The sequence below is a fragment of the Mirounga angustirostris genome, unplaced genomic scaffold (assembly GCF_029215605.1).
Source record: "Mirounga angustirostris isolate CCGP_5_RB_7025 unplaced genomic scaffold, mMirAng1.0.hap1 SCAF_1, whole genome shotgun sequence".
NCBI lineage: Eukaryota > Metazoa > Chordata > Mammalia > Carnivora > Phocidae > Mirounga > Mirounga angustirostris.
In genome coordinates this window covers 101,973,240-101,999,185 of record NW_026991709.1, presented here as the reverse complement: position 1 = coordinate 101,999,185, position 25,946 = coordinate 101,973,240, and the positions used below count along the sequence as shown (strand labels likewise).

General features: G+C 41.4%; 2 protein-coding genes across 3 annotated transcripts in view; both read left to right on the top strand.

Annotated features, from left to right (window-relative positions):
• The window catches only part of PPM1L (protein phosphatase, Mg2+/Mn2+ dependent 1L), a 448,415-nt gene that overhangs the window by 121,514 nt on the left and 300,955 nt on the right, over nucleotides 1-25,946 (top strand). Inside the window, exon 1 of one of the 2 annotated variants that reach the window (XM_045903451.3) lies at nucleotides 24,803-25,943. The exons of the other annotated variant lie outside the window; for it this stretch is intronic. Coding sequence (XP_045759407.1) covers nucleotides 25,545-25,943 — 399 coding nt within the window. The 5' untranslated portion in view covers nucleotides 24,803-25,544. Of the gene's footprint in view, nucleotides 1-24,802; nucleotides 25,944-25,946 lie in introns of those variants that run through there. 2 annotated transcript variants of the gene reach the window in all.
• Nucleotides 23,958-25,535, top strand: LOC135364371 (serine/arginine repetitive matrix protein 3-like). The gene is made up of 2 exons (XM_064590440.1): nucleotides 23,958-23,969; nucleotides 24,057-25,535. The coding sequence occupies exons 1-2, from the start codon at nucleotides 23,958-23,960 to the stop codon at nucleotides 25,533-25,535; spliced, it is 1,491 nt and encodes a 496-aa protein (XP_064446510.1).

Here is a 25,946-nt window from a genome sequence, read left to right as displayed (position 1 = left end):
TATTTTGAAGATGAAGATTAATGATGGGGGACTTACCCTACCCAATATCAAAACATACTGTATTTTATAAATTATAGTTATTAAATAGTGTGGTACTGATCCAGGAATCAATAAATAAAGTGAAATCTGTAAATTATACACACACACACACATAAATGTATTTGTATAAATTAAGTATATGATAAAGATACTATATTTCCAGGGGCGCCTGGGTGGCTCAGTCGTTAAGCGTTTGCCTTCAGCTCAGGTCATGATCCCAGAGTCCTGGAATTGAGCCCCACATCGGGCTCCCTGCTCAGCGAGGAGCCTGCTTCTCCCTCTCCCACTCCCCCTGCTTGTGTTCCCTCTCTCCTGTCTCTCTCTCTCTCTGTCAAATAAATAAATAAAATCTTTAAAAAAAAAACAAAGATACTATATTTCCAGTCAGTGGGAGAAGATACAGATTACTCAGTGTATGGTGCTGTGTTAATTGAATAGCCCTTTGAAATATGTATGTATAATATAATATATATGTTCCTGTTTCATATCATAATTAAAATAATTATCAGAAATATGAAATGTTTATATATGAAAGGGAAAACACTGAAGTAATAGAAAATAGTAGAAAATATAATCTCTGATGGGAAGAGGTTTCATTAGCACGTATCAAAATCATAAAGAAAAGATTGACAAGTTTGAGTGCATCAAGGCACCAAAAACAGCTAAAATGAAAAATTGGGAAAATACCTGAGCATGTGTGGCAGAAAAAAATTACTCTTAATGAATAAAGCGCCTTTGCAAATAAATGATGAAAAAGGTAACCAACGTGATAGATAAATGAGCAAAGGACATGAAGAGGTAATTCAAAAAAGAAATGCAAGTGACCAATAAGCATTTGAAGAGACCTCCGACTCAGGAACAATCAAAGAAATGCAAATTAAAGTGAGATGACTTTTTTATTTCCAGTTTGACTGGCAAAGATGAAAAAGTCACGTTGGTGAGAGTGTGAGGAAACAGACTTTGTTAATGGCAATGTAAACTGGTACAGCTTTGCTGAAGGTTAGTTAGGCAATATATATGGAAATTTTTTAGTGTGTAAGGCCTCGAATTCAGAAATGCCACTTACAGGAGTTAATCCTAAGTATCATGTGTACAGATGGACAAAAGTGTATATTGCAATATCACAAACAGCCTAAATTTCATGAGAGGGGATCGGTTAAGTGAACAAAGATATATCCACAGAAGAGAATATGCAGCCATGAAAACTAACAACATAGATCTATGAAAACATGGCTACTACACATTAAGAGAAAAAAATCAAGTTGCACTCGTAACTTGCTGCTGGGAGAGTGAATTGGTAGGGTAGTTTGGCAACATCTATCAAAAATTTAAATGCAAAAACGCTCTAACTCAAACATACTTTTCTAAATATAATAAAGATGTATATGTGTCTGCTCTTTGAGGCATTTTTTAATAGATTTTACTTTTTAGAATAGCTTTAGATTTACAGATAAGTTGAGAAGATAGTACAGAGTTCTCATAGACCCCCGTGCCCAGGTTCCCCTTATTATCACCATTTTACATTAATATGGTACATTTGTAAGAATTAATGAACTGATATTGATACATTATTAGTAACAATATTCCATAATATATTCCGATTCCTTAGTTTTTTTCCAGTTTTATTGAAAAATAATTGACCTATTCGCCATTAAGTTTAAGGTGTACAGCATTGTTCTGAGCAGAAAATTCACGGCAGCCATACTCTCAGTTTTGAAGGGGGAAAAACACTTTATCGATATCATAAAAATCTAATAGAAACAGCAAGAAAGGGAAATCTGCACACAGATGATGGCAATAGTAAGCAGTAAAGGAGAATAAGACTAAGTTACATCAAATCAGGTCCGTACTCTGTCAAATAAATAAATAAAATCTTAAAAAAAAAAAAGAAAGAAAATCAGGTACTTACAACATCCAACCTCATTAGCTGGGGAATGCCCATGGGGACAGCTGGGCTGGAGTCCTGATTGAGAGGCCTGGGTGGACCGTCCTCCCCTCAGGTGAAACTTCCAACGGACCATCCCCATAAGGTCCGTATTTATAGGGCAAATGATGGGCGTCTGAAGCTAAGCATTTGTTTGCCTACGTGCAGTTTGGAGCGAGCTGCATTTTTATGTTATCATGTCTTTACACTTCAAGGACCCTGGGCTAGGTGTGCTTGCCTCCTGTCCCAGATTCCACTGGGGGGTGGGGCGGGGGGAAGGGAGGGCATTGCCCAGCCTGGAGCCTGGAGCCTAGAGCTGGAGGGAATGTAAGGCAAGATTTATAGCTCTTGGAGTCTAGACCAGAAAGGCCAGTGTTGACCTGGAGGCCAGCTAATGTCAACTAATCAGGCTCCTGAGGTCACTTATGCAGCACAAGTCTCACAAACAACATTCCTTAACCTGCCTGTGTACATGCAGGTCAGGGTGGTCAGTTATGCAGGACAAATCACAGAAACTTGTATCCATACCATACAAGCATGATGGTTTGATTTACATATATTGTGAAGGACTACCACAATAGGTTCAGCTAACATCCGTCTTCTCATATCAGTATCTTTTTCTTTAGTTTTTACTTAATGTCCTTTTTTATTCTAGGATTCTATCCAGGATACCCCATTACATGTACTTGTCATGTCTCCTTAGGCTCTTCTTGGCTGTGACAGTTTCTTAGACTTACCTTATTTTTTATTATCTCAACATTTTTGAGGAGTACTGGTCAAGTATTCATAGAATACCCTTCTATTGGAGTTTGTCTGATTTTTTTTGTGATCAGCTTGGAGTTATGGATTTTTGGAGGAAGACAACAGAGATACAGTGTCATTTGGAGCATATCAAGTGCACACTAGCAACATGATTTATTACTGTTGATGTCAACCTTGATCACCTGGTTGAGATAGTGGAGGCATTTTTTTTTTTTTTAAGTTGTAAAACACTAAAGTTAACCTAAAACATCTCTATGTAGGGGATAATTGTACATGTGTGCAGTGGTACATTATGCCACATTAAGAGTAAAGAAGTAGGGCGCCTGGGTGGCTCAGATGGTTAAGCGTCTGCCTTCGGCTCAGGTCATGATCCCAGGGTCCTGGGATCGAGTCCCGCATCGGGCTCTCTGCTCCTTGGGAGCCTGCTTCTCCCTCTGCCTCTCTCTCTCTCTGTCTCTCATGAATAAATAAATAAAATCTTAAAAAAAAAAAAAAGAGTAAAGAGGTAGGGGCACCTGGGTGGCTCAGTTAGTTAAGCATCTGACTCTTGGTTTCAGTTCAGGTCATGATCTCAGGGTCATGAGATTGAGCCCTGCGTCAGGCTCCATTGGGAGTCTGCTTAAGACTTTCTCTCCATCTGCCCCTCCCCCTGCTCTCTCTCTCTTTCTAAAATAAATAAGTAAATCTTTTTTAAAAAGGAGTAAAGAGGTAGATCTATATATGATATTACCAGAAGGTATTCAAGATGAATATAAAAAATACGTTACGAATAGTATGATCTTATGCAAAAAAGAACATATGCATAAACATTCATTCAGGGTCCTTGCACCTGCTATTCTCTCTGCCTGGACACAATTCCCCTCTCAGATTTCCCACCATCTGCTTAACTTGCTCCCTCATCTCCTTCAGGTCTCTGCTCAAATGGCAGGAGTTCGGGGGCAGGAATGAGCAGTAGTAGGGAGCAGTGGATTTTCTGGGAGGCCATGGCAAAACTCCTGGGAGGGGATGAATGGTGGCTTCTGGTGGTAGCCATGGAGAGGGAGAAGCAGACTCCCCGCTGAGCAGGAAGCCTGATGTGGGGCTCGATCTCAGGATCGTGACCTGAGCCGAAGGCAGACGCTTCACTGACAGAGCCACCCAGGTGCCCCTAAAAAAATTTTTTTTGTAATGACTGTACAACTTCTGTGACAGAAAAAAAAGAGTATGTAGGACTTTCCTTTGATTTCATTAATGATACTGTCTTCTTAATGTTGCCTGGATTCAAACATCTTGAGCCTTTTGGCAGATGTTGTGGAATCTGAGAAAGGATTAGCAGATCGTAGATTACCTAGACCCAGGGGACATTTCTACCAAAAGAAAAAGACTGTGGAACTCCATAAATTTGTACCCTTTAGACATATTACCCTGACTCTGATAGTAGTAAATTGGTAATAAATGCTCAGAGCATATGATGCTCAGAAGACTTGATTGTTAGTGACTTCCAAATTGAGGGATCAATAGGAATAATATATGCCTGGAGACAGATGTCTTCATGCTGCGTGATCTCAGAAGAGTAGGGAGCTGTGGAAGCCCCCTTGGGAGTTGGAGGCAGTGGAGGGGTGAGTTTGGAGCAGGAATGGAGCATAGCTGCTTTGTTTAGTTTTGCATGTTGAACTTCTCCTCATCCTTTGTACAAAGGGATTGGGACTAAACTAAATCTGAAAACAACACTAAAACCTATTATTTATCAGAGAAATAGATTTGAATTGGCAGAAGTAAGTTCTAGGTGAATGGAACAGATGTCACGGACACTCTGACCAGTATACAGAAGTCAAATTTGTGGCTATTCAAAGTCCATTCAAGTAGAGGGTCAACAAGGAGCTTCCCAGGTGCCGGAGAACTCCCCAAATTGCTGGATTGTATCTACATCAGTGAAATATAGCAAGATGGAGAAAAGCCGATTTATGAGAACTTCTGTGGTGGAGATGACTAAAGGTAGTTGGAAAGCATTCATTCATTTATTTATTAAGTATTCACTGCTTGCTTTCTGTATGCCTAGCATTGTCCTGGATGCTGGGAATAGGCAGTGAATGAAAAGCCAGAGCTCCTGTTCTTGTAGAGACTACATTCTAGTGGGGGGTATGGACAGTACAGAATAACTATAGAAAATTCCAGGGAGAGACAAGAGTTATGAAGAAGTTAAAGCAGATTAAGGGGACAGTGTGAGGGGAAGAACATTTTGTATAGGGTGGAAAGGAAAGACTTTTATTTTTATTTTTAAAGATTTTTATTTATTTATTATTTAGAGAGAGAGAGAATGATAGAGAGAGAGCATGAGAGGGAGGAGGGTCAGAGGGAGAAGCAGGCTCCCTGCCGAGCAGGGAGCCCAATGCGGGACTTGATCCTGGGACTCCAGGATCATGACCTGAGCCAAAGGCAGTCGCTTAACCAACTGAGCCACCCAGGCACCCCGGAGAGGAAAGACTTTAAAGGCGACTTTGAGCAGAGATCCGACAGGGTAAGGGAGCAATGGGGAAGAGCATACCACAAAGAAAAAAACAGAATCACAAAGGCCAGGAGGCATTTGAGGAACAAAAAAAAGGCCAGTGTGGCTGGAGTGGACAAAGCCCTGGGAAGGAGATGGGCCAGAACACTTTTAGAGGGTCACGGATGTGGATTCTGAGACCTCCAAGGAGACTTAATTAAGGAGCATCAAATCATCACAAAATTCCTTCTAAGGTGTGTAAGTCTGTGTAGTTTATTTTGTGGTGGGGCTTTTGTTTCGCTGAGTGTGTGGGACATACAGATTTGGAGCCTGGGCTGACCCTCAGAGCCCGGAAGCTATGCGTTGTCCTTCTCGCCTTCTGGGCTCTTCCTGCACACAATTCTGAGCCTCTCTAAATAAATGGTGAGTCAATACTGAAAGAACAGAGGATGGGAGTAGTTTGAAATTGTGACTCTACCTTGGTGCCCATTTATTCTTAAAATTGTCTTGTCTGATGACCAGATAAAATGAGAAGGGTCTGAAAACTTAGCAAAGATAACCCCCTGGCTGAGGCCGCCTTCCACCTACAGAGCCTGCAGTGGCCGTTCAAGGCTTTCTCTCTGTGCTGAGTCTCTGGCTCTGATTCTTTTGTCTTCCTGTTCCCCATGTAAGGACTCTCATGATTACATTGAGCCCACCCAGATAATCCAGCATAATGTCTTTATTTTAAGGTTGGCTGATTAACATATCTAATTCTATCTACGATCTTAATTCCCAAATACATTTTTTATTTCAATATTAATTTTGTTGTACTTACGCTTTTTAATGTAAGCTTCCTCAAACCTGTTTTTGAAAGAAGGCAATGAGAAATGGACCCTAATATACTTAACAAATATTAATTATGGACAGACTGTATGTTGGTAGAGAAGTCAAAGAGTTGTCTTGTGGTTTTCCCTGTACCTCCACCTCACCATTAAAATAAAAAGAGTGGGGCTGCGTCAAAAGGTGAGTTGATAACCTTGAACCCATTCTCCTTTTCTCAGAGCTGACAGTCCATTTTACAATGTTCTCAATCCAGTTTTTGAGGGGGGTAAGGACTGAATTGGCCACTATATTAGTTATGTATTCTTGCTTACCAAGTTATCTCTGAATTTAGAGGCTGAAACATAAAACATGTATTATCTCACTGTTTCTCTGGGTCACATTTGTCTGGGTACAGCTTAGTAGGGTGTTTCTGGCTCAAGTTGCAGTCAGGATAATATCTGAAGGCTTGACTAGGGGAAGATCCACTTCTAAGCTCACTCGTGTGTTGTGTTGTCAATGGTATTCAGTTCCTCATAGGGTGTTGGACTGAAGTGCCTCAGTTACTTGCTGGCCATGAGTTGGAAGCTTCCATCAGCTCTTTACCATGTGGGCCTCTCCACTGGGTACTCACAACATGGCAGCTGCCTTCCCTCTGAGGGGGGTCCAAGATGGAAACCACGGTCTTTTTGTAACCTGATCTCAGAAGTGACATCCTATCACTTTGGCCACATCCTATTCTTTAGAAGTGAGTCAACAGGTCCAGCCCACACTCAAGGATGGGACTGCACAAGTTCATGAATACCAGGAGTGGGGGATTGTCGGGAGTTATCTTAGAGGCTACCATTTGGAATCCATGTGGACATAAAAAACACGTGTCAATTTAACTCCCATTAAAAAGAGATAAATGTAGAGGATGTGACACTAGAAAATGATGCATCTCAGAAGCAACAATCTACACTTTTGATTAACGAGTATAAACTAAATTATATGAAGCAAAGAGTAGCCACAATGCAATTGTTACTACTATCTACCATGATGTTTAGACAGAATTTCTCTATACAGGACCAAATTTTTCCCTGACAGAGTTTGCAACTGACATTATAAACAGCAAAACAATAAAAAGGTAGTAGATGTGTGTTGAAATAAGTGGAGCCTAAGAGCGTTTATTAGAAAAGTGAAAATATTACTAGAATTCTCCATTACTAGAATCCATTCTGGAGTAGCAAAAAAAAAAAAAAAAAATCATACTAATCTAAATATATTAGAACTGAAGGAAAACCATACATCAGAACATTCACAGAAACCCATAGTATGTATTTGGTTACTGTGAGAACAATTTAATGCAAAACAAATAATAAGGCATGGCAAATGTAATTTCGATAGTAAGGGACTGATGATATTAAAAAATTCAAAAGAAGTAGTAGTATATGTATAGTAATATCTCTGAAAACATAGATGTCACTTATATTTGGGTGTTTTTTTTTAATGGTAGCTAGACATATACAATTTAAGAAATATAATTATTTTTATTGCTTTCCCTTTCTGTATTTCCCTTTTTCCTTAGTTCAATTTCCTTTTTCTTTTCTAATTTTTTTGTTTCTTCTATATGTCACTTCTTTTTTTTTCTTTTAAAGATTTTATTTATTTATTTGACACAGAGAGAGTGAGAGAGAGAGAGAGAGAGCATAAGTAGGGGGAGTGGCAGGCAGGCAGAGGGAGAGGTAGGCTCTGTGCTGAGCAAGGAGCCCGATGTGGGACTCCATCCCAGGACCCCGGGATCATGACCTGAGCTGAAGGCAGACGCTTAACGACTGAGCCACCCAGGTGCCCCTATATGTCACTTCTTAAGTTATTGTTGGTTAAACTTTGTTTCTAATTTTATAAATACAACTAGGTTTTACAATAATATATCTTGAATCACAAGTATATGGAACAAATATTTTAGTTACTCTCGGGTTCCCAACTTATTTTCCTCAAGGGAAGATACTGAGAGGATATTAACTTCCTGATCTGATACACCTTGCTTGCACAACAGGTAATTGAGCATCCTCTTCTGTTCAATATCTTTGATCTTGAATTCACTGAGGTCCAGGGACTTTGTGTTTTAATATTAAAACATGGATCGGGGTGCCTGGGTGGCTCAGTTGGTTAGGTGTTGGACTCTTGATTTTGGATCAGGTCACGATCTCAGGGTCATGAGATGAGTCCCGCCTCAGGCTCTGTGCTGAGCGTGAAGACTGCTTAAGATCCTCTGTCCCCTCTTCCGCTCCTCCTTCCTCCTCCCCCAACCCTGACTCTCTCTCTCTCTCTCAAATCAATCAATGAATGAATCAATCAATCATGGATCAGGTATGACAGGATACCACTACTAATTATAACTTGATTATTTTAACTTTATTGAGGTATAATTGACACATAATAAAATGAATATTAAAAACTCAAATCTGAATTTTACTTTTTTAAAAAAAGATTTTATTCATTTATTTGATAGAGAGAGAGAGCACAAGCTGGGGGAGTGGCAGGCAGAGGGAGAGGGAGAAGCAGGCTCCCTGCTGAGCAAGGAGCCTGATGCGGGACTCGATGTGGGTCTTGATGTGGGTCTCAGTCCCAGGACCCTGGGATCATGACCTGAGCCAAAGGCAGACACTTAACCGACTGAACCACCCAGACATCCCTGAATTTTACTTTTTTCTTTTCACTTTATGATTGTGCTTTGAGTATTTGGAGAGAAATACTTCTCTCAAGGTAGAACATAAACAAATTTCTAACAATTTTTTTTTTCAGTCATCCATAACATTTTTATTTCAGGTACAGCTGCAACTACACAGAACAATGAATATTTTTCCAACTAGTTTCATTTCAGGATGGCTTTCTGTTACATAAGGAAGTACTCCACAAGCAATTTTTAACAAAATAATGAACTCAGAAATCTGTAGTAACTTTTAAAGATGTGCTTATTTTCAAATCAGATTACAACCTAAGGTTACAAAATAGTCTAGATTGCATCCATTTTTTCCCCCTGTAGTAGAAAGAATGTGTAGGATAAACTCTAGTATGCTAGAAACAAACCTGTAACAAGTATTTTTGATGATACCCTTGGTGGATATGGCAACACTGTTAGTTGCCCATGCAGCCTTGTTAAGAACCCTGATTTTCTTCAGATTATCAGGTGGCAATGTACACAAGGAAGGTGGGATCCTTCTGAGCCCCAAAACATAAATTATGATTTTTTCCAATCCCATTCATCTTTGCTTTTGTGTAGGGAGGTGGTTCAGTTCTGGTCAATGAGCTATGAGTCAAAGTCTGCAGGGCACTTCTGAGAAAATGTTTTTCTCCTTGTCAGCTATCTTGGGACTACAAAGGACCAAGCCAAACCACTGAGGATGCAGAATGGAAAGATGAAAGAATCGAGGTCTTTAATGATCTTACTGAGTTGCAAACTAACTGACTCTGTTTCAGGCCTACCTCTGAATTTCTTATGAAGTGATGTTATAGCCTTATCAAAACCAGTATATTGCATAACTCTAGGGAGAACCATTCACTTTGTACAACATGGCAGTCCTGGATCTTACTGTTTAAGCCACTTCTAGATAGATATTCTATAGTTGCAGCCAAAAGCATCCTACTTCATAAAGTGTGGCAGATGGTGTTCCAATATTAAGAAACTTTCTCTGTGTACCGGTTTATACCTTGCAAGACTATTACTGCAAAGTTCTAAATTATAAATAACAGAAGCCACATCTCAGATCTAAACAATAAAAGGAACTCATTGGCTCATGTAAATGAGAAGTTCAGAGGTAGGGCAGGCTTCAGGGGGTTTGGGACTTCTTGAGGTCATCAGTAATCTGGCTCTTTTCTAGCCTGATGTTCTCAACTCCATTCTCCCCATGTTTTGGCTTCTTCTTCAGGCTGTCTTTCTTCATGGTGCAAAATTTTACAGTTATTTCAGACCTAACCCCACCCTTCAAACTCTGATTGAGCCATTGGCTTAGCTTAAGTCACATGCTCCATCTTAGGAGCTGAGGATGGAATCAAATTTCTAAGAAGTCCCTAAATCGAAACTGGAGGTTGGCAAGGAGAGATGAAATGCTGGGACCTAAGCACGAAGTGTCAACTCCATGAACTTGGAATTATAATGCAAAGGGACTTTTAAAAATGTGTTTAAAATTTACTGATACTCTCGGGATGTGTGGGTGGCTCAGTCGGTTAAGAATCTGCCTTTGGCTGAGGTCATGATCCCAGGGTCCTGGGATTGAATCCCACATCGGGCTCCTTGCTCGGCGGGGAGCCTGCTTCTCCCTCTGCCTGCTTCTCCATCTGCTTGTGCTCTCTCTCTCTCACAATTAAATAAATAAACTCTTTAAAAATAAATAAATAAAATTTACTGATACTCTCAAAAGAGTGTTAGATGGAGATAATCAATGACCTTAGGCCCATGGGTTACCAATAAAGCACGAGATTTGGTGAACTAAGTATAGATCTGGCTGTCTGTAAACCTCTGTGAAGTCCTAGTTTGAACATTTGTGAGATAAGACTTCTGTTTATTTCTAGAACTAGATGTCAAGGCAATCAATAGTGATTTAAAGCAGCTGCATCAGGAGAAATGTCAAACTCTTTGCTCTTTAAAAATGTTAATGGAAAATTTAAAAATCTGTGAACTGTTTTCAACACCTTCAGTTTTCTGAAATCCAAAATTACTAGCGTTAAAAAACAAAATTCAACTGAGTGAATCTAAAGATCAAACTGACTTTACTCAACAATTCATGAATTGGGCAGCATCCCATCTAGCAAATAGAAATGAACTCTGAAGAACTACAAAATGGGGGACTTTTTATAAGGCAGAAGGGGGCAGGAACAGGGAAAGAGTGGATTACCTTTTCTTTCTCTTGGGGGAGGAGTGGGTCTATCAGGTGGATTACCATATTAGGGCTGAGCAGGAAATTCCAGATTTACCGGTTTAAGATTGCATTCCTGGGAGAGGCTGAAATTACGTGTTCAGTCTTGGTTTGCTGATGTGGGGCTTAGCACAAGTAACTCCATTTTGGACCTGTTTTGTCCTTTTTTTTTTTTTAACACTAGTATAAAAAAAGAATGCAATGCAATTCAGTCAAATCCACAGACACTTACTGACACAGCTGCCATTTGCACCAGAAAATTAAGCAAAATTGGCAGGATACACAACTAGCTATTTGCAGAGGCACTTGAAATCCATAGCCTATGTTTGCATGGATTCTTGGCACAAGATGCTCAGTGGCAAACCATGGTCATCTGAGAGCCTGGATTAGGTACTCATCACCCTGTAAACATTAAATCTATTTCACACCTGCTTTTGAAACCTGGAAATACTGCCAACTTGTTTTCCCAGACGGATTTGGCAAAAATTCCAGTATATTGTACAAAATTATAGATCGGAGTAAATCCAGTTCTCAAATTTATTGGACATCTGGAATCATAAAAAATGTGATATCTATTTCAGAAAGGACCCTGATGACCTCAGAGGGCCTTATCATTTTGACCAGAGCAGTACAGACTGGGAACAGAGAAGCTGGGGTCCCAGGATTGGCTGGCCCAAGATTTTCCCTTTAGAAACCGTTCCCGGGTAGGTGACGCTATCCACGCCCAAAGCTATAACAAATTTGCTACTTTCTCTCAGAAAAACCGTTCTACAAGCTAATTGCTTTTATTATGGAAATGTATTCCCTGACTGAACTGGAAGGGTGATTTTGAAAATTCAATGTGGTGCAATGTGTATATAAATAAGCTGCTTAGGAGAGGGAGGAAAGAGGTAGCCAATGATAATTCTTTCCTAATGCTCTGAGATTGTCTGTGGTCTAAGCAATTAACCTTTTATTTTTTTTCTTCAGTTTTTAGAAAAGACAATTTGGGCACTTTACATAACCACAGCAGCGCTAGGTTCACACTGTAAGTAGGAAGTGCAAGTGATGGAAAACATCGATATCTCCCTGACCATAGACTTCAGCTTTCCTCTCCTCTTTCAGGAACTAAAGGGGCCGTATAGAGTAGTGGTTAAGGGCTCGGGTCTAGACCAGATTGCCTGAAGCCTGGCTCTGTCATTTGTTACCTGGGCAACAGGTAACAATTTACCCAATTTATGGATAAATTACAAACTCTCTGTGCCTAGGCTTCTTTGTCTATGAAATGGAGATAATTGCCTGTACCATAGGGTTGTTAGAGGTTTTAATTAATTAATACATGTAGAGGATTTAAAGCGGTAAGCACTATGTAAACATTAGCAGTAATTATTTGATACATTTAATTTTCAGATACATTGACCCAAGGAAGCTTTATTGGAATCCCAAGATAACTAAATCATTGTGTACCTTCATACGATATTTTTGCAGGCATTTGCTTTGAAAAGTCACTTAACCATCTCAATAGAAGACGAATAGCTCTATAGTTAAATGTAATTTAGTAGACCATCTTAGGAGTTTTCATTCTATACAAATACTCCAAAATGTATATTATTTGAAGGGTCTATAATTTATTTAACAAATATTTGCGGTGTACCTACCTTGTGTGAGGCATTGTCCTAGCATGGAGTTGATGGTATGTGTGTGTGTGTGAGGGCATGCACGCGAAATCCTGTCTTACACGGAACTTGTGTCCTTTCAGGAGGACACAGACAGTAAATAAGCAAATAAGTGATTTGTGAGTTCTATGAAAAAATATAAAGCAAAGTCAGGATAGAGAGTGATGGAGAGCAGGCTTTTATAGGGAAGGCCTCTCTGATAAGGTTACACTTGAGAAATTAGCTGAAAAAGTGAGGGAATGAGCCCTGTGAATATTGGAGAAAAAGGTTGTCTGGGAAGAGGTGCAAAGGCCCTGAAGTGGGAGAAGGCTTGGTATATTTAAGGAATGGCCATGTGGAATTGAAACCTGCAAGTCTGTCTCCATACTGCCTTCCATATACCCACATTATCTCCTGCATTTTCCTTCATAAACTCTCTGCTTCAGACAGGAAGATTATGTGAGAAAAAGAAAAGATCACCACAGTGAAATATAAGTAATATAACTTTATATATATATATAAAGTTATATTTTATATATATATTTTTTATATATATATTTATATATATATAATTTGTTAGGCTGACTTACACACAGATTCCAAAGAATCGGTGTGGACAACAAAATTGACTTTCCCTTTTCAAAAGCAGCTCAGACTAGGAAGCAAAAAATATTCAACTAAGAGCAGCAACTAGGACATTCTGGAATGCCTCTTAGCCTAGAAAGACCCTCAGCCTAGGGTTTTTGTGTAACATTTTGCACGCCTAGGTCTTTTTCTGAGGTGAGTGCAGGGTCCCTGAAGGGTCTCTGAACCCAATAAAAGTTAAGAATCACCACTTCAGCAAACAGTATTTTAGAAACCAGAAATATTCTTAGTTTTGTTTAAAAAAAAATCTCAAATGAGCAAAAATGTACCGGAAAAATAAACATATTTTTGATTGCCTTATGTTGTTGAAAAGGGGAGTGTGAGGAAACCAATTGCTTTTTTTTTTTTTTTTAAAGGTTTTGTGGATATGGCATCATTTAGGAAATAATTACTGATCTGTTGAATTAAAGCTGGGACGTTAAGTCTGGAAGAGCTTATTTTGAGGGCAAATTGTAAAGAGTAGCAGCCAACTTTGTAGAAAAGCAACCTCCTGGCTAGAGGAATATTCTGAAGAACATTCACAACTGAGTATTACAAGTTTTCTATTTCTGAGGCGGTACCAAAATTTCTGGGTAAACAGAATCTAAATCAGTTGTTATAAACTAAGAAAATGTGTTATTCTGGGTCCTCTGAGAACCAGCCACCAAAATGAGATTAGACGTGAAAGGATTTTATTAAGGGAAACCTCTGAGTGAGAGAAAATGGGGAGGAAGGCAGAGAAACTGGGAGTGCCGTCAAAGTCTGAGGCAAGTCTGACTCTGAATGAAGGGGATCGAGAAGGGAGGTTAGGTGGAAGTGTCCTAGGTCTCCTGCAGCCTGAAGTTCAGCAAGGCTGTCAGGGAGTCCTAGAGCCAAAGTCATGTGCTAGAGAAGTCCCACGTCTCCCAGGACTGGGCCTGTCTTGGTCCTTACTGGCTCTGGAGCACTCAGTCCTTGGCTGGGAATAGCTTGTGGGAGGTCCGGCTTCAGCCCAAACTCTGCAATGGATTTCAGTGCAGGGTCATCAATTATGCTATAGTTGATGTTGGAGGTGTGCATTCTCCGGGCCACAGAGAGGGTATCTGCAACACCTGAGGGAGTTGTATCTCTGCAGCTTCCACCAGCTTCAACCCTGGCCCCTCCACCCCAATTCAAGAGGTCATTAGCAGCCATGGGGGCCTGCTGCTTGGGAGAGAAGTGCTGGCTAGGCCGCCAGAAACCGGTGGGGTGTGTCATGCCCCTTGTGTTCTGAGGGGATAGAAGGGGTTGAGACCGTGGGGAATAGAAAAAATATCTTGTCTGATGTTTATTTTCTGAATTATTGGAAATGATCTTTTATAACTGGCTTCCTAAGGATCAGTTACAAAGTTACTGAGTAGCCATACATTGCTCTGTCTGCATCTCTGATTTGTTCTAAAAAGTCAGAGGACAGTTGTTTAGTAAACAGTTTCCATGGGCATAAGGACAGAGCCCGGTTCCTGTGGTCTCAAGAACATTTCAACAAAAGACGAGTTTAAATACCTGCTGGTGAAGGGTAGCTCAGTGAAGATTATGCTGTGGTCAGCTACATCACCGGAGTTTCAGCAATACATCTGCACCCCCCCCACCTCAGTCATGCTCCCTCTGCACACATTTTGCTCTTCCTCCTCGCTGAACACTCTCCTCTCAGGCTGTGTCCTACCTGCTACAGCATATAAGGATCTCTTTTTACACAATGTGATCTGACCTAGAGTATAGAATTTGCTTTTAAATAGGCCTCTCCCTCTGAACATGAATACTCTGGTGCTGAAAATCCGGTATTATTTGCAACAGACACTAACCAGGTCCTATTTGTTATTATTTTAAATGGAAAAAGTGTAATGGGTATTGGTGAATGCTAAGCGTATCCTAAAATGCAACATAACACAGTGAAAAATCTAAAAGTAATAAATAAAATGCTCATGTTAGGGTGTAAATTGCTCAAATCATCACTTTCTGATCACCAAAAAAATTTGTGCAATTAACTAATGATTGCTCTGTATGCAGTAATGTGTGCAGTTTACATGTCCTCTGCAACCGTGATGGTTAATTTTATGCCTCAATTTGACTGGCCAAAGGGATGCCCGGATAGCAGGTAAAACATTATTTTGGGGTGTGTCTTCAAGGATGTTTCTGGAAGAAATTAGCATTTGATTTGGTAGACTGAGGAAAGAGACTGCCTTCACCAATGTGGGTGGGCATCATCCAATCTGTTGAGGGCCAGAAAAGAACAAAAAGATAGAGAAAGGATGAATTCTTTCTGGGACATCCATTTTCTCCTGCCCTTGACATCAAAGCTCCTGGTTCTCAAGCCTTTGGCCTCAGACTGAATCACACCGGCAGCTTTCCCGGCTCTCTTGGCTCTCCAGCTTGCAGGTGGCAGACTGTGGGACTTCTTGGCCTCCATAACTGCATGAGCCAATTACTACAAGAAATCTCCTCCTATATATCCTCTTATATTGGTTCTACTCATTCTGTTTCTTTGGAGAACCCTGACTAATAGACTAGCAGACACTATCTGTGACCCTGGCCTTTTCTGCAGTGTTCTGACTTCTAGCTGCCCGCACATGAGAGTCTTTGCCTGAGGGTTTCCACAGTCCACAGGATCAGGACTTTGTTATAGGGTAGAACTCTTTTCCAATTAATGCCCTCTGGGGGCAGTTCTCACCAAATGACTGATGGGAGTAGGTGGATAAAGACTGCGGCTCCCTTACCCCTCACGTGGAATAACGCCGAGGGGTGTATTTATACTACTTCTTTATTGGTGTTTCCCAGATTATTAACCAAATAGGTATTTGCACCCAAATACTTGTGTCAGGTTTCTGTTGTTGACGGACCTAACCCAAGACTTCTTACCACAATATTTATGCTCTATAGATGACTGTGATGTTTTAATCTATTTCTTAGCTCCAAAAATATCCCAGATGGACATCCCCTTCATTGAGACTCAGCACACTTTTCAAAATATCTATGATTCTGACATTCTACCAATTTTATTTAGAATATAAACCATTACTTTCCTCCTACATAATTTTGTTTAAAATTGAGGATGGAAATATAAATTTTTCCTATATAAACATTGCTGGAAAACAACATTTCAGGAGATGTGACATGGATGGAACTTGAGTGTTAAAAATCAAGAAGTATCAAAATGTGGAAAAAACAAAATGTCCATTGACTAATGAGTGGATAAACAAAATGGTGTATGTACAAACAATAGAATATTATACAGCCATAAAAAGGAATGAAATTCTGATACACGTTACAACATGGATGAACCTTGAAAATGTGCTAAGTGAAAGGTGCCACTCCCAAAGGGCCACTAACTGTATGACTCCGATTACATGGGATGTCCTGAATAGGCAAATAAAGAGACAGAAAACAGATTAGCAGTTGACAGGGGCTGGAGGAAGGGCAAATGAGAGTGGCTGCCAATGTGTTCAGACTTTCTTTTGGGAGTGAGAAAAGCATTCTGGAATTAGAGAGTGGTGATGGTTGCACAACTTTGTAAATATGCTGAAAACCACTGAAATCAAGAAGCATCCTACTAGGAAAATGTTAACTGGGAAGATGTTTTGTGGGATAGACTTATACTGCCCTGCACTGATCTCTAATTATTTTCTGGTTGCGTAAGTACTAGATTTAGTTTATGAAACTTCCCGGATTTTCTTGAAGATGGCTTTTTGCTCAAGGCCGCTGATGATTCCTGGGAAGATTGCCTGACACGAACCACATTCTCATGGGCTGCAGAGAGGAGATTATGATCATTATTGGAGGAAGGCTCTCAAGGAGCTTACCTTGGAAGTTGTGTTGTCATGGCATTTCACTAGTCGGCAGTTGGGCTCTCTGCAATAGTTGTTACTAGTCCCCCGTGCTCACAGCACAACTCATTAGCACCTCACCTCACGCCTCAGCCCACATCTGTCTCAGCTGCCTCCCTGGGGCCTCATTGTCACTCCTGAGGCACCACATGCTGCAAGATTGCTTAGTACGCGTGACATGCACCGGTCTGACCAGTGATGAGGCTCCAGGTATGCAGGCAAGAGTGTCCTGGTTTTTTCCCTGATTCTTGCTGACTCCCTCTTAATCTTCATCTCACTCAGAGGAAGCCCCCTTGGCCAACATGGGCTTTGGCATGTCTAACAGCTGCCCAGAGGGCTGAGTAACAGCTGGGGAGTATGGGGAGTTGGTGCCCCTTCGGGTAAAATTTGACCAATAGAAGAGTAGATGTGAAGAAACAGGCAAATAAATACTTCTCTCCGCCCGCCACCCCCCCCCCCGCCATGAACTGTTCTGAGATGCAATGTTTCCATGTAGCTTCTTGAGAGATGAATGTCAGAGAGTGAGCACCCAGCTGTTTTCTGGTGTAGTTGTGGCCAGCAATAATGTACCACCTTGTATATCTTCCCCTCTTTTCTGGATTCATTTCCCTTTCCCCTTCACTTTACTTCCTGGTATTGTGCCCCCACAAATGAAGAGATCGCATATTAGTGTTGCCTTGGGCTCTGTTTTCTTGGGGACCTATGATAAGATAGTATATCATTTGTTCTTACAAAAAAGCGTAACCTGTCCAGAGCAGAGATTGGCACACAATAGGGGCAAAGTGGAGGAAATGTTGGTGCCTAGCATGGTATGCTCTCAAGACATAATAAATTGATTTGGACAAATGAGATTATCTAACTCACTTCCTTGCCATTAGACAAAGCTACCACTTCCTTTTATGTGGTATGCAAATTTATATTTTGTAAAGAAAATAAAACTATACCACAGTCTGTTTAGCAATTTAAAATATCCTATTGTAAATCAGCATTTTAACCTATGTGTACCACAAGTGATAAGCATAATGTGCTGAAATAAAACTAAATACACTGGCAAACGCAAACATTCAACAAAATGACTTTTGTCCTTAAAAATATTTACTGTTGGGGGGCACCTGGGTGGCTCAGTTGGTTAAGCGACTGTCTTTGGCTCAGGTCATGATCCTGGAGTCCTGGGATCGAGTCCCGCATCGGGCTCCCTGCTCGGCAGGGAGTCTGCTTCTCCCTCTGACCCTCCTCCCTCTCATGCTCTCTGTCTCTCATTCTCTCTCTCTCTCAAATAAATAAATAAAATCTTTAAAAAATAAAAAAAAATATTTACTGTTGGAGACTAATCACTTCAAAATTTGTGCAATTATTCTAAAGTTTGGAAACTAGTAGCCTACATTTGGTGTGTGGGCACTTCACATAAACTATCCTATATAGCATGCCCTTCTCAATTAGCACCTTTGTTTGCTAATGAGTTATACTGCACAGTGTATTGGGAATGGTAGGAAAAATAGCTGGAGAAATGTATCCTGAGTGCATTGGAGATTCTGGTGTGCATGGAGGAATAAAAAGCTTGCTTGTCCACTCTAAGCATGATATAAAAGGCACAGATTATTAATAAAAATAAAATATAGGCACCAAAACCAGAAACAAAGTTCCTTATATTTCAAAGCATCAAAAACAACGGAAAGGTAAATGATAAGATGGGAAAAATATTTACAGTTTGAATAGTAGCTTTAAGATAAAAAAAAACTTTTACACTTCAAAAGAAAAAAGACAAATATCCTAGTAGAAAAATGGACAAAGGACACTCATTTTGTAAAAATGTTCTTGCAAAGAATTTCCCTGTGTCGTAATGAAAGTATGATCTTTAGAAGAGCAACAATGTAAACAAAACAAAACAAAACAACCCTGAATGGCCTTTAACATTTTGTCTGTTAGTAAAATCAATTTTTAACTACCCATGGGTGAGTTGTTCTTTGACTTTTCTTTTTTATTGCTATCCAGGATTCAAAGGCACAGTGATTAGTTTCACTTATGACCAGCAATAGTAGACAGAATTTGAGTGGGGCTGAAATAATGATTTAGAATAACTACCTTCATTCATTCATGAACAAATATTTATAGTGCTTAGTGTGTGCCAGGCATTGTGTTAGGTGCTGCAGGTACACTGGAGAGCGAAACAGAGGTGGTTCCTGCTCTCATGGAGCATATAAACTATAGTGAGAGTCAGGGCGGGGAGCAGGCATTAACGTCATAAAGTCACACAAAATATATATGTACAACTTTGATGAGCACTCTGAAGTAAAGTACAGGTTGCCATGACAGAGAGAAGAGGGACCTCATTTTGATTGTTGAGTCAGGAAGAGCTCTTGAGGGAGTGATATAGAGCTGAGATGTGAGGGATGATAGGTAACTAGGAAGTGTGGATGGAAGAGTGGGCTTGGGAAAAGTGAGCATACCAGCTAAATGGAACTGCATGAATAAAGGTCCTGAGTCAAAAGTGAGCTTGATGCTTTATAGGAACTGTAAGAAGGCAAATGTGGCTGAAGTGTATGGGCTGAGGGAGCAGGTGCCACGGCATAAGGCTGAGAAGGACAAGAAGGTCATTGCTAAGACTTGTGCCTTTGTTCTAAGAGCACTGAGAAGTCATCTAGGGGTTTTAAGCAAGATTATTCAACTATTCATAATGTTTCACATTATAAATTAGCTAGAATGTTGATGTGTGTTAATTAGGATAAAAATTTAGGTAATGCTTTAGATTAACTTTATAATTTTGGAAGCTTGTTTGAAGATTATCATAGAGAAGCCTAGCGTAATTAGATGAAGGATTCTTAGGATAAGTGTGGTTTATGTACACAGACTTGCAATGATATAAAAATCTTATTCAGAAAAGAGGTCTCCTTGATATATCTTTGTAATTAATACAAAAACATGGGTTATAGAAAAGGACCCTGTGTTTTTGGAGTCCAGTGAAATAAAATCGTATTACACCGTAACATGATTGGTGTCTGTCAGATTAGTTTTCCATTTGACCCACAATTGAGATATTAAAATTACAAGTCCAGATTGATGTATTATACTTACTTAAAATGATGAATTTATTTTCTTAGATGTACTACTAAAACAGATTCATTTCCACTTAAAGTGCATTTAAAACTGAAGATTTATTATTGAATTGTACATCCAAGAAGGTTTTATGAGAAGCACTGAAGGTTAAAAATGGGTTAATAGTCACGATCATGGTTAATCATTTACTTAAAGACCAATGTTGAAAATCACATTTAGGATAGAATTTATAGTAATGGTCCTTTTTATGAAACAGCTTTGATCACACTGTTGGTGGGAGTGTAAATGAGAACAATGTATTTTCAAAAATAATTTGGCCCCAAATTGTAAAGTTGAACATTTTCATTCCCAACTACCCAGTAATTTCACTGCTGGGTATATATTGTAGAGAAAGTTTTACACACATATCCCAAGAGATAGTACAAAGATTAGTCATGAAATCATTGATCATAAGAGCAAAAAACTGGATACTTAAATGTTTATAGAAGGAAGATAGATAAATTGTAGAATAGTCACACAGAATATTATGGAGCAGTGAAAATGAACTATATGCAATGGAAGGATCTAGAAATCAGTATTAAGTAAAAAAAAAAAAAACAGAAGACTACACACAGTAAGATACCTGTTTTATAAAAAGCTTAAAACCAAGCAAAACTAAAAAAATATATTACTTACGGATGCAGACATATATGATGACGTTATTTTTTAAAAAGACAAGGGGGTGGTAAAACACAAAATTCATGATAGCAGTTACCTGTGGAGGACAAGGAGGGAAGTGGGATAGGGAAAGAAACTCGTAGGCTGGTACAGAGATTGGTCACAGTTCGGTTTTTAGGTGGGATGATGGGTTCATGGGTGTAGTACTCATGGTTGTTGTGCTTCATGCACCCTTTTGTATGTATAGTTTAAAAATATAGATGTATACTGATAGAATATTAGTAAAAGAATACTACTCAATACTCAGTATATATTTGTATGCAAAAGGCAGGAAAAATACAGAATACAAATATGAACGATGTAGAACACAAATATAAACAATACAGAATACAAATCAAACTCGTAATTGGGAAATAGAAAAATGTGCAGAGAATTTCTACATGTATAGAGGATTAATTTAAAATTTATTTCAGGGATATTTTTATTACATTCATCATTCAGAGCTGATAAGTCATTTTACTTAATTTTTACAACTTTGTTATAAGTGGCAAAAACAAAAAGAAATGAGGACATCATAGAACGACATCATACAGAAAATAGATTTGTTATCAAACTCTGTTTTAAAGATTTCTTAAACCTAAAAGCTACAATTCTGAAAGTTTTTTCTGAGAATGTGTTACTTCTAAAAGCTATATATTTTGTTCTTTATATTCTTTTTTTAATTTTTAAAATTTTTTAAAATTTTTTAATTTTTTAAAAGATTTTATTTATTTATCTGACAGAGAGAGACACAGTGAGAGAGGGAATACAAGCAGGGGGAATGGGAGAGGGAGAAGCAGGCTTCCCGCGGAGCAGGGAGCCCGATGCGGGGCTCGATCCCAGGACCCTGAGATCATGACCTGAGCCGAAGGCAGCCGCTTAACGACTGAGCCACCCAGGCGCCTCTGTTCTTTATATTCTTGCAAGGCTGACATGAGTTCATTGCAGAGTTAAAAATGGTAATTACCTGGTAAATATTTATTACTATTACTGTATTTCATGAAAACCTAGGATTGCAATTAGCTCTTGGTTCATTACTATGTCACCTGTAATGGTACAGTATTTGCACAAGGCACAGTCTATGGTACTCTTCCCTGTGAAATTCAGACAGTATTTTACTCTAGCAACAAATCTTTTAGGCTTTTATGTAGAGATGAAGGACAGTTTACTTGTACTTGTCCACTGCCCAGCACATATTCTCTGTGGGTGAGGTACTTAACAGTGCAGTGCTGACAAGGCTAAAGTCAAAGGTTAAAGTCAGAACTGTGGGATAAGAGCCTGTGTACTCTTTTTCAGATTTCTGTAACAAAGAGCCACTGAAATGTTACTAGAGAAGCATAAAAATTAGACTAATCATCTCAGTATCACTGGGCAATCAATGGATGCTAAGAGGATTGAATTGGTGGTCAGAAGAACTGAGTTTGAGTTTCCAACTTCTTATATTGAATTGTGGCATTCAGTTAACATCTTTGTGCCTCATTTTCCTCATATTATAACAGAGATAATAGCTCCTTTATCTTCCTCCTAGGATTGTTATGAGAATGGAAATAAATTGATATACATGAAAAACCTTTATAATTTCTAGGAATATGCAAATGTTCGTTTGTCACTAGAGGAAGGTCTTTTTCTCAAATACATTAACATTCACAGTGACCTCTAACAAAACGCTTTATTAGGCCTTTAAAAGTTACTATGTAAACGATACGAATTTCTTAAAAGAAACGAGAAAATGCCTATAGGGTCTGCTGGAAAAATCATTTTATTGATTTTTCACAAAAATGAACTATTTAGATGTAAATGTCAAAGCTTATCTCCACAGAATCCACAGGGTATCTAGATTTATCAAGTCAAGACCTCCTTTTGCTATTTAACTTCCAGGGAAACCAGTATGGTCCTTTCTCCTCTTTATTAAGGTATGGAAGAAACACAAGTCATGCCTCTCATGAGTATCTCCTGCTATCATCAATATAGTAATGTTGTGGACAGGCTGGATGGGCCCCTAGGTTTGGAATTTTACTTCTGCTCCAGGGCCTGGTTGGACTTGTAGTTCTGGAATCTTGATCAACTTATCTGGAAGGTGCCTTTGCTTTAAGAGAAAGGTTCATGTACAGAGAAACTGATAATGCACCCAAAAGCCGTTTGCTAATTTACAGTAAGAAATAATGTAAACTCATATCTTCATGACAACACTAATGTATTACTTTTGCTTTATAGTTCCTAAAGGCTTTTTAAATTCATTATCTCATTTTGGAATCTCATGACTTACGACTTTTGAACAGAATGACTTAATTTATTTCAAAACTGTTTATTCTATTTATCAGATGGAATATACCAAAAAGTGCAAAACAAAATAGGGGACCATATCTTAGTTGTCAAAAACAACATACTGTTGGGGCACCTGGGTGGCTCAGTTGGTTAAGTGCTTTTGGCTCAGGTCATGATCCTGGAGTCCCAGGATAGAGTCCCGCATCGGGCTCCCTGCTGAGCAGGGAGTCTGCTTCTCCCTCTGACCCTCCCCCACTCTCATGCTCTCTCTCTCTCAAAAAACGAACAAACAAACAAAAAAACAAAACCAACAACATACTGTTAACAGTTCTTCGTATTTCCTTCCTGTCTTTTCTATGCATGCTTATGTAATTGAGAACATACTGTATATGCCATTTAAATGTCAAAGTTTTCTTTCTTTTTTTGGTTATGATGGCAATCTATGCTTTTTGTAGATATTTTGGAGAAGTTGTAAAAAGCACACAAAAGTCCAGGGGCAGAACATGAAAACCACATATCATCTACTACTGTAGTTAAACACACTGAACATTTTGGTGTATTTCCTTCCAGTATTTTATTCCTTTTTATTTTATTTTATTATTTATTTATTTACTTCTTAAAAACGTAGTCGGGATCATACCAAGGCAGGAATACCTGGGGAGACAGACACTGGCTGGGCTTGGATCAGGCAGCCTCTACTCTCCAGTCTAGCGGACTGGAAGGGGCAGATCAGCACTTTTCTTCCTGGACAGGGGTAGCGAGAGTGACTCTTTTCCTTTAAAGCTCACTTCTTTCTGTATTTTAAGCTGATTTGTACATTGTTCATTTCCCCCAAATCTTCAAGGCCCGTTTTTCAACAAGTTATCCTTGATGGTTTCGGGAAGCCCGTACCCTTCTCTGCGGCCCTTCACTTCCGCTCATCGAGAGACTCCCGCCCCGACTGCACTTTCTCCTGCGATGACTGAGCAGGTGGAAGGAGGCCTCGAGTTTGGAGCTTCAAAAGGACCCTGAAACTCGAAGAGCCCAGGCACAGCTCTCGCCCCGCGGCTCCACTAGGAGGCTCCGAGTCTCTCCGCCGAAGGGCTGCCACCGCCGAAGGCCTTCGCGTTTAGTCCTCTGCTCCAAGGGCGGCCGCAGCCCTCAGGGAGGCCAGCCCATCCTCGCCCCTCCCGAGGTTATCCTCAGAGCTCACTTCCCTGGGGCTCCGAGGGCTCACATCCTGCTGTCGTCGGGAGGCTCCTTCTCGTCGCGAGAAAGGTTCTAGGCCTCCGGCTCGCTCTCCGCCTCTCTCGAGATCCCGGCAGGCCTCTGTCACAGAACCCAGCGGTCGGATCCTCTCCGCCTCGCTTTGCGAGCCTGGAGAAGTGCGTCCCTTCTCGCTTGCCTTATGCCAGGCGAGGCGGGGACCGCACTACAGCGCTACCAGCCGGAGGGGGGAACGCTCACGTGCGGCACTTTGCTTTCCAGCCGGCGACAATAGCTCTCGAGAAAACCACCGTTCAGACGACCAGGACTAGTATTATTTTGTCCTGGGAGCCCGCACAGGAGGGAGGAAAGGCCGTCTACCCGACCTGGGCAGCGGACGCACCCCTTTTCTCCCCCTCGGTTCGTCTGAACGGCCCGGAGCGGCGGGCCAGCCAGCCTCGGCGGAGCTGCCTCAGCGGAGCTGCCTCAGCCTTTGACAGCTCGGCGCGAGCACCTCGGGCCTGGAGTCCCAGCTCCAGGGGAGGGACGGGGCGGGGCGAGCGCGCGCGGGGCGGGGCGAGCGCGAGCCGGGGCGAGAGGAGGGAGCGCGCGAGCGGAGCCGAGCGGTGCCGAGCAGAGCAGGGAGGTATTGGGGAGAGGCTGGCTGAGCCCGCCGGCGCGGATCGTGCTGCGTCGCCGGGCTCCGCGTACCCCCGCCTCTGCCCAGGCTCCCGCGAAACTTTTATTCTCTGGGGGCTTCCCGGGGTGTCTGAAGGAATCGGAGCGCTCGGCAAGCTCTGCGCTCCCCTGCCGCGGCGACCCAGGGGACGTGCATCCCTTGCCCGCTGGGCTCTCGCGCCCCGCACCTCCTCACCTGCTGCTGATCTCTCCCCAGAGCGGCGAGGGGGCACCGGCGGAAGGGCCGCGCGGGCGCCAGCGCCTCCGAATTCTCCCGCCCACCACCGTAGACTCGCCCGGCGCAACTTTAACTTGATTCCTCTAGCCCAGCTCGGGCACCGGCGGCTGCCGCTTTGCTGCCACCTTTGCCGTCTCGGCTACCGCCTCACAAAGGGGCGCGTGGAGGGGAGGCGGCACATCCGCGGGCACAGGCGCCGGTGCGCGAGGCGCGGGCCTCCTTGCCGCCGAGGCCGGGAGACAAAAGGGAAACTGCCTCTGTTCGCCGTGCGGGCTGGGAGCAGCCTGCTCGTCCGCCTTCTGCCGGGCTCCGCGAGTCTCCTCCCCCAAGCCTCGGCTGCTGCTCCGCCTCCCTCCCCGCGGGCTGTCCCCGCAGTGCTCCGGGACCCGGCGAGCCTTCGGGGCGCGCGTCGCTGCTGGTGGTTGGGGCTGTAGCGATAATAAATGATAGAGGATACAATGACTTTGCTGTCTCTGCTGGGTCGCATCATGCGCTACTTCTTGCTGAGACCCGAGACGCTCTTCCTGCTGTGCATCAGCTTGGCACTGTGGAGTTACTTCTTCCACACGGACGAGGTGAAGACCATCGTCAAGTCCAGCCGGGACGCCGTGAAGATGGTGAAGGGCAAGGTGGCCGAGATCATGCAGAACGATCGGCTCGGGGGGCTCGACGTCCTGGAGGCCGAGTTTTCCAAGACCTGGGAGTTTAAGAGCCACAACGTGGCTGTGTATTCCATCCAGGGCCGGAGAGACCACATGGAGGACCGATTTGAAGTTCTTACGGACCTAGCCAACAAGACGCACCCGTCTATCTTCGGGATCTTTGACGGACACGGGGGTGAGGTA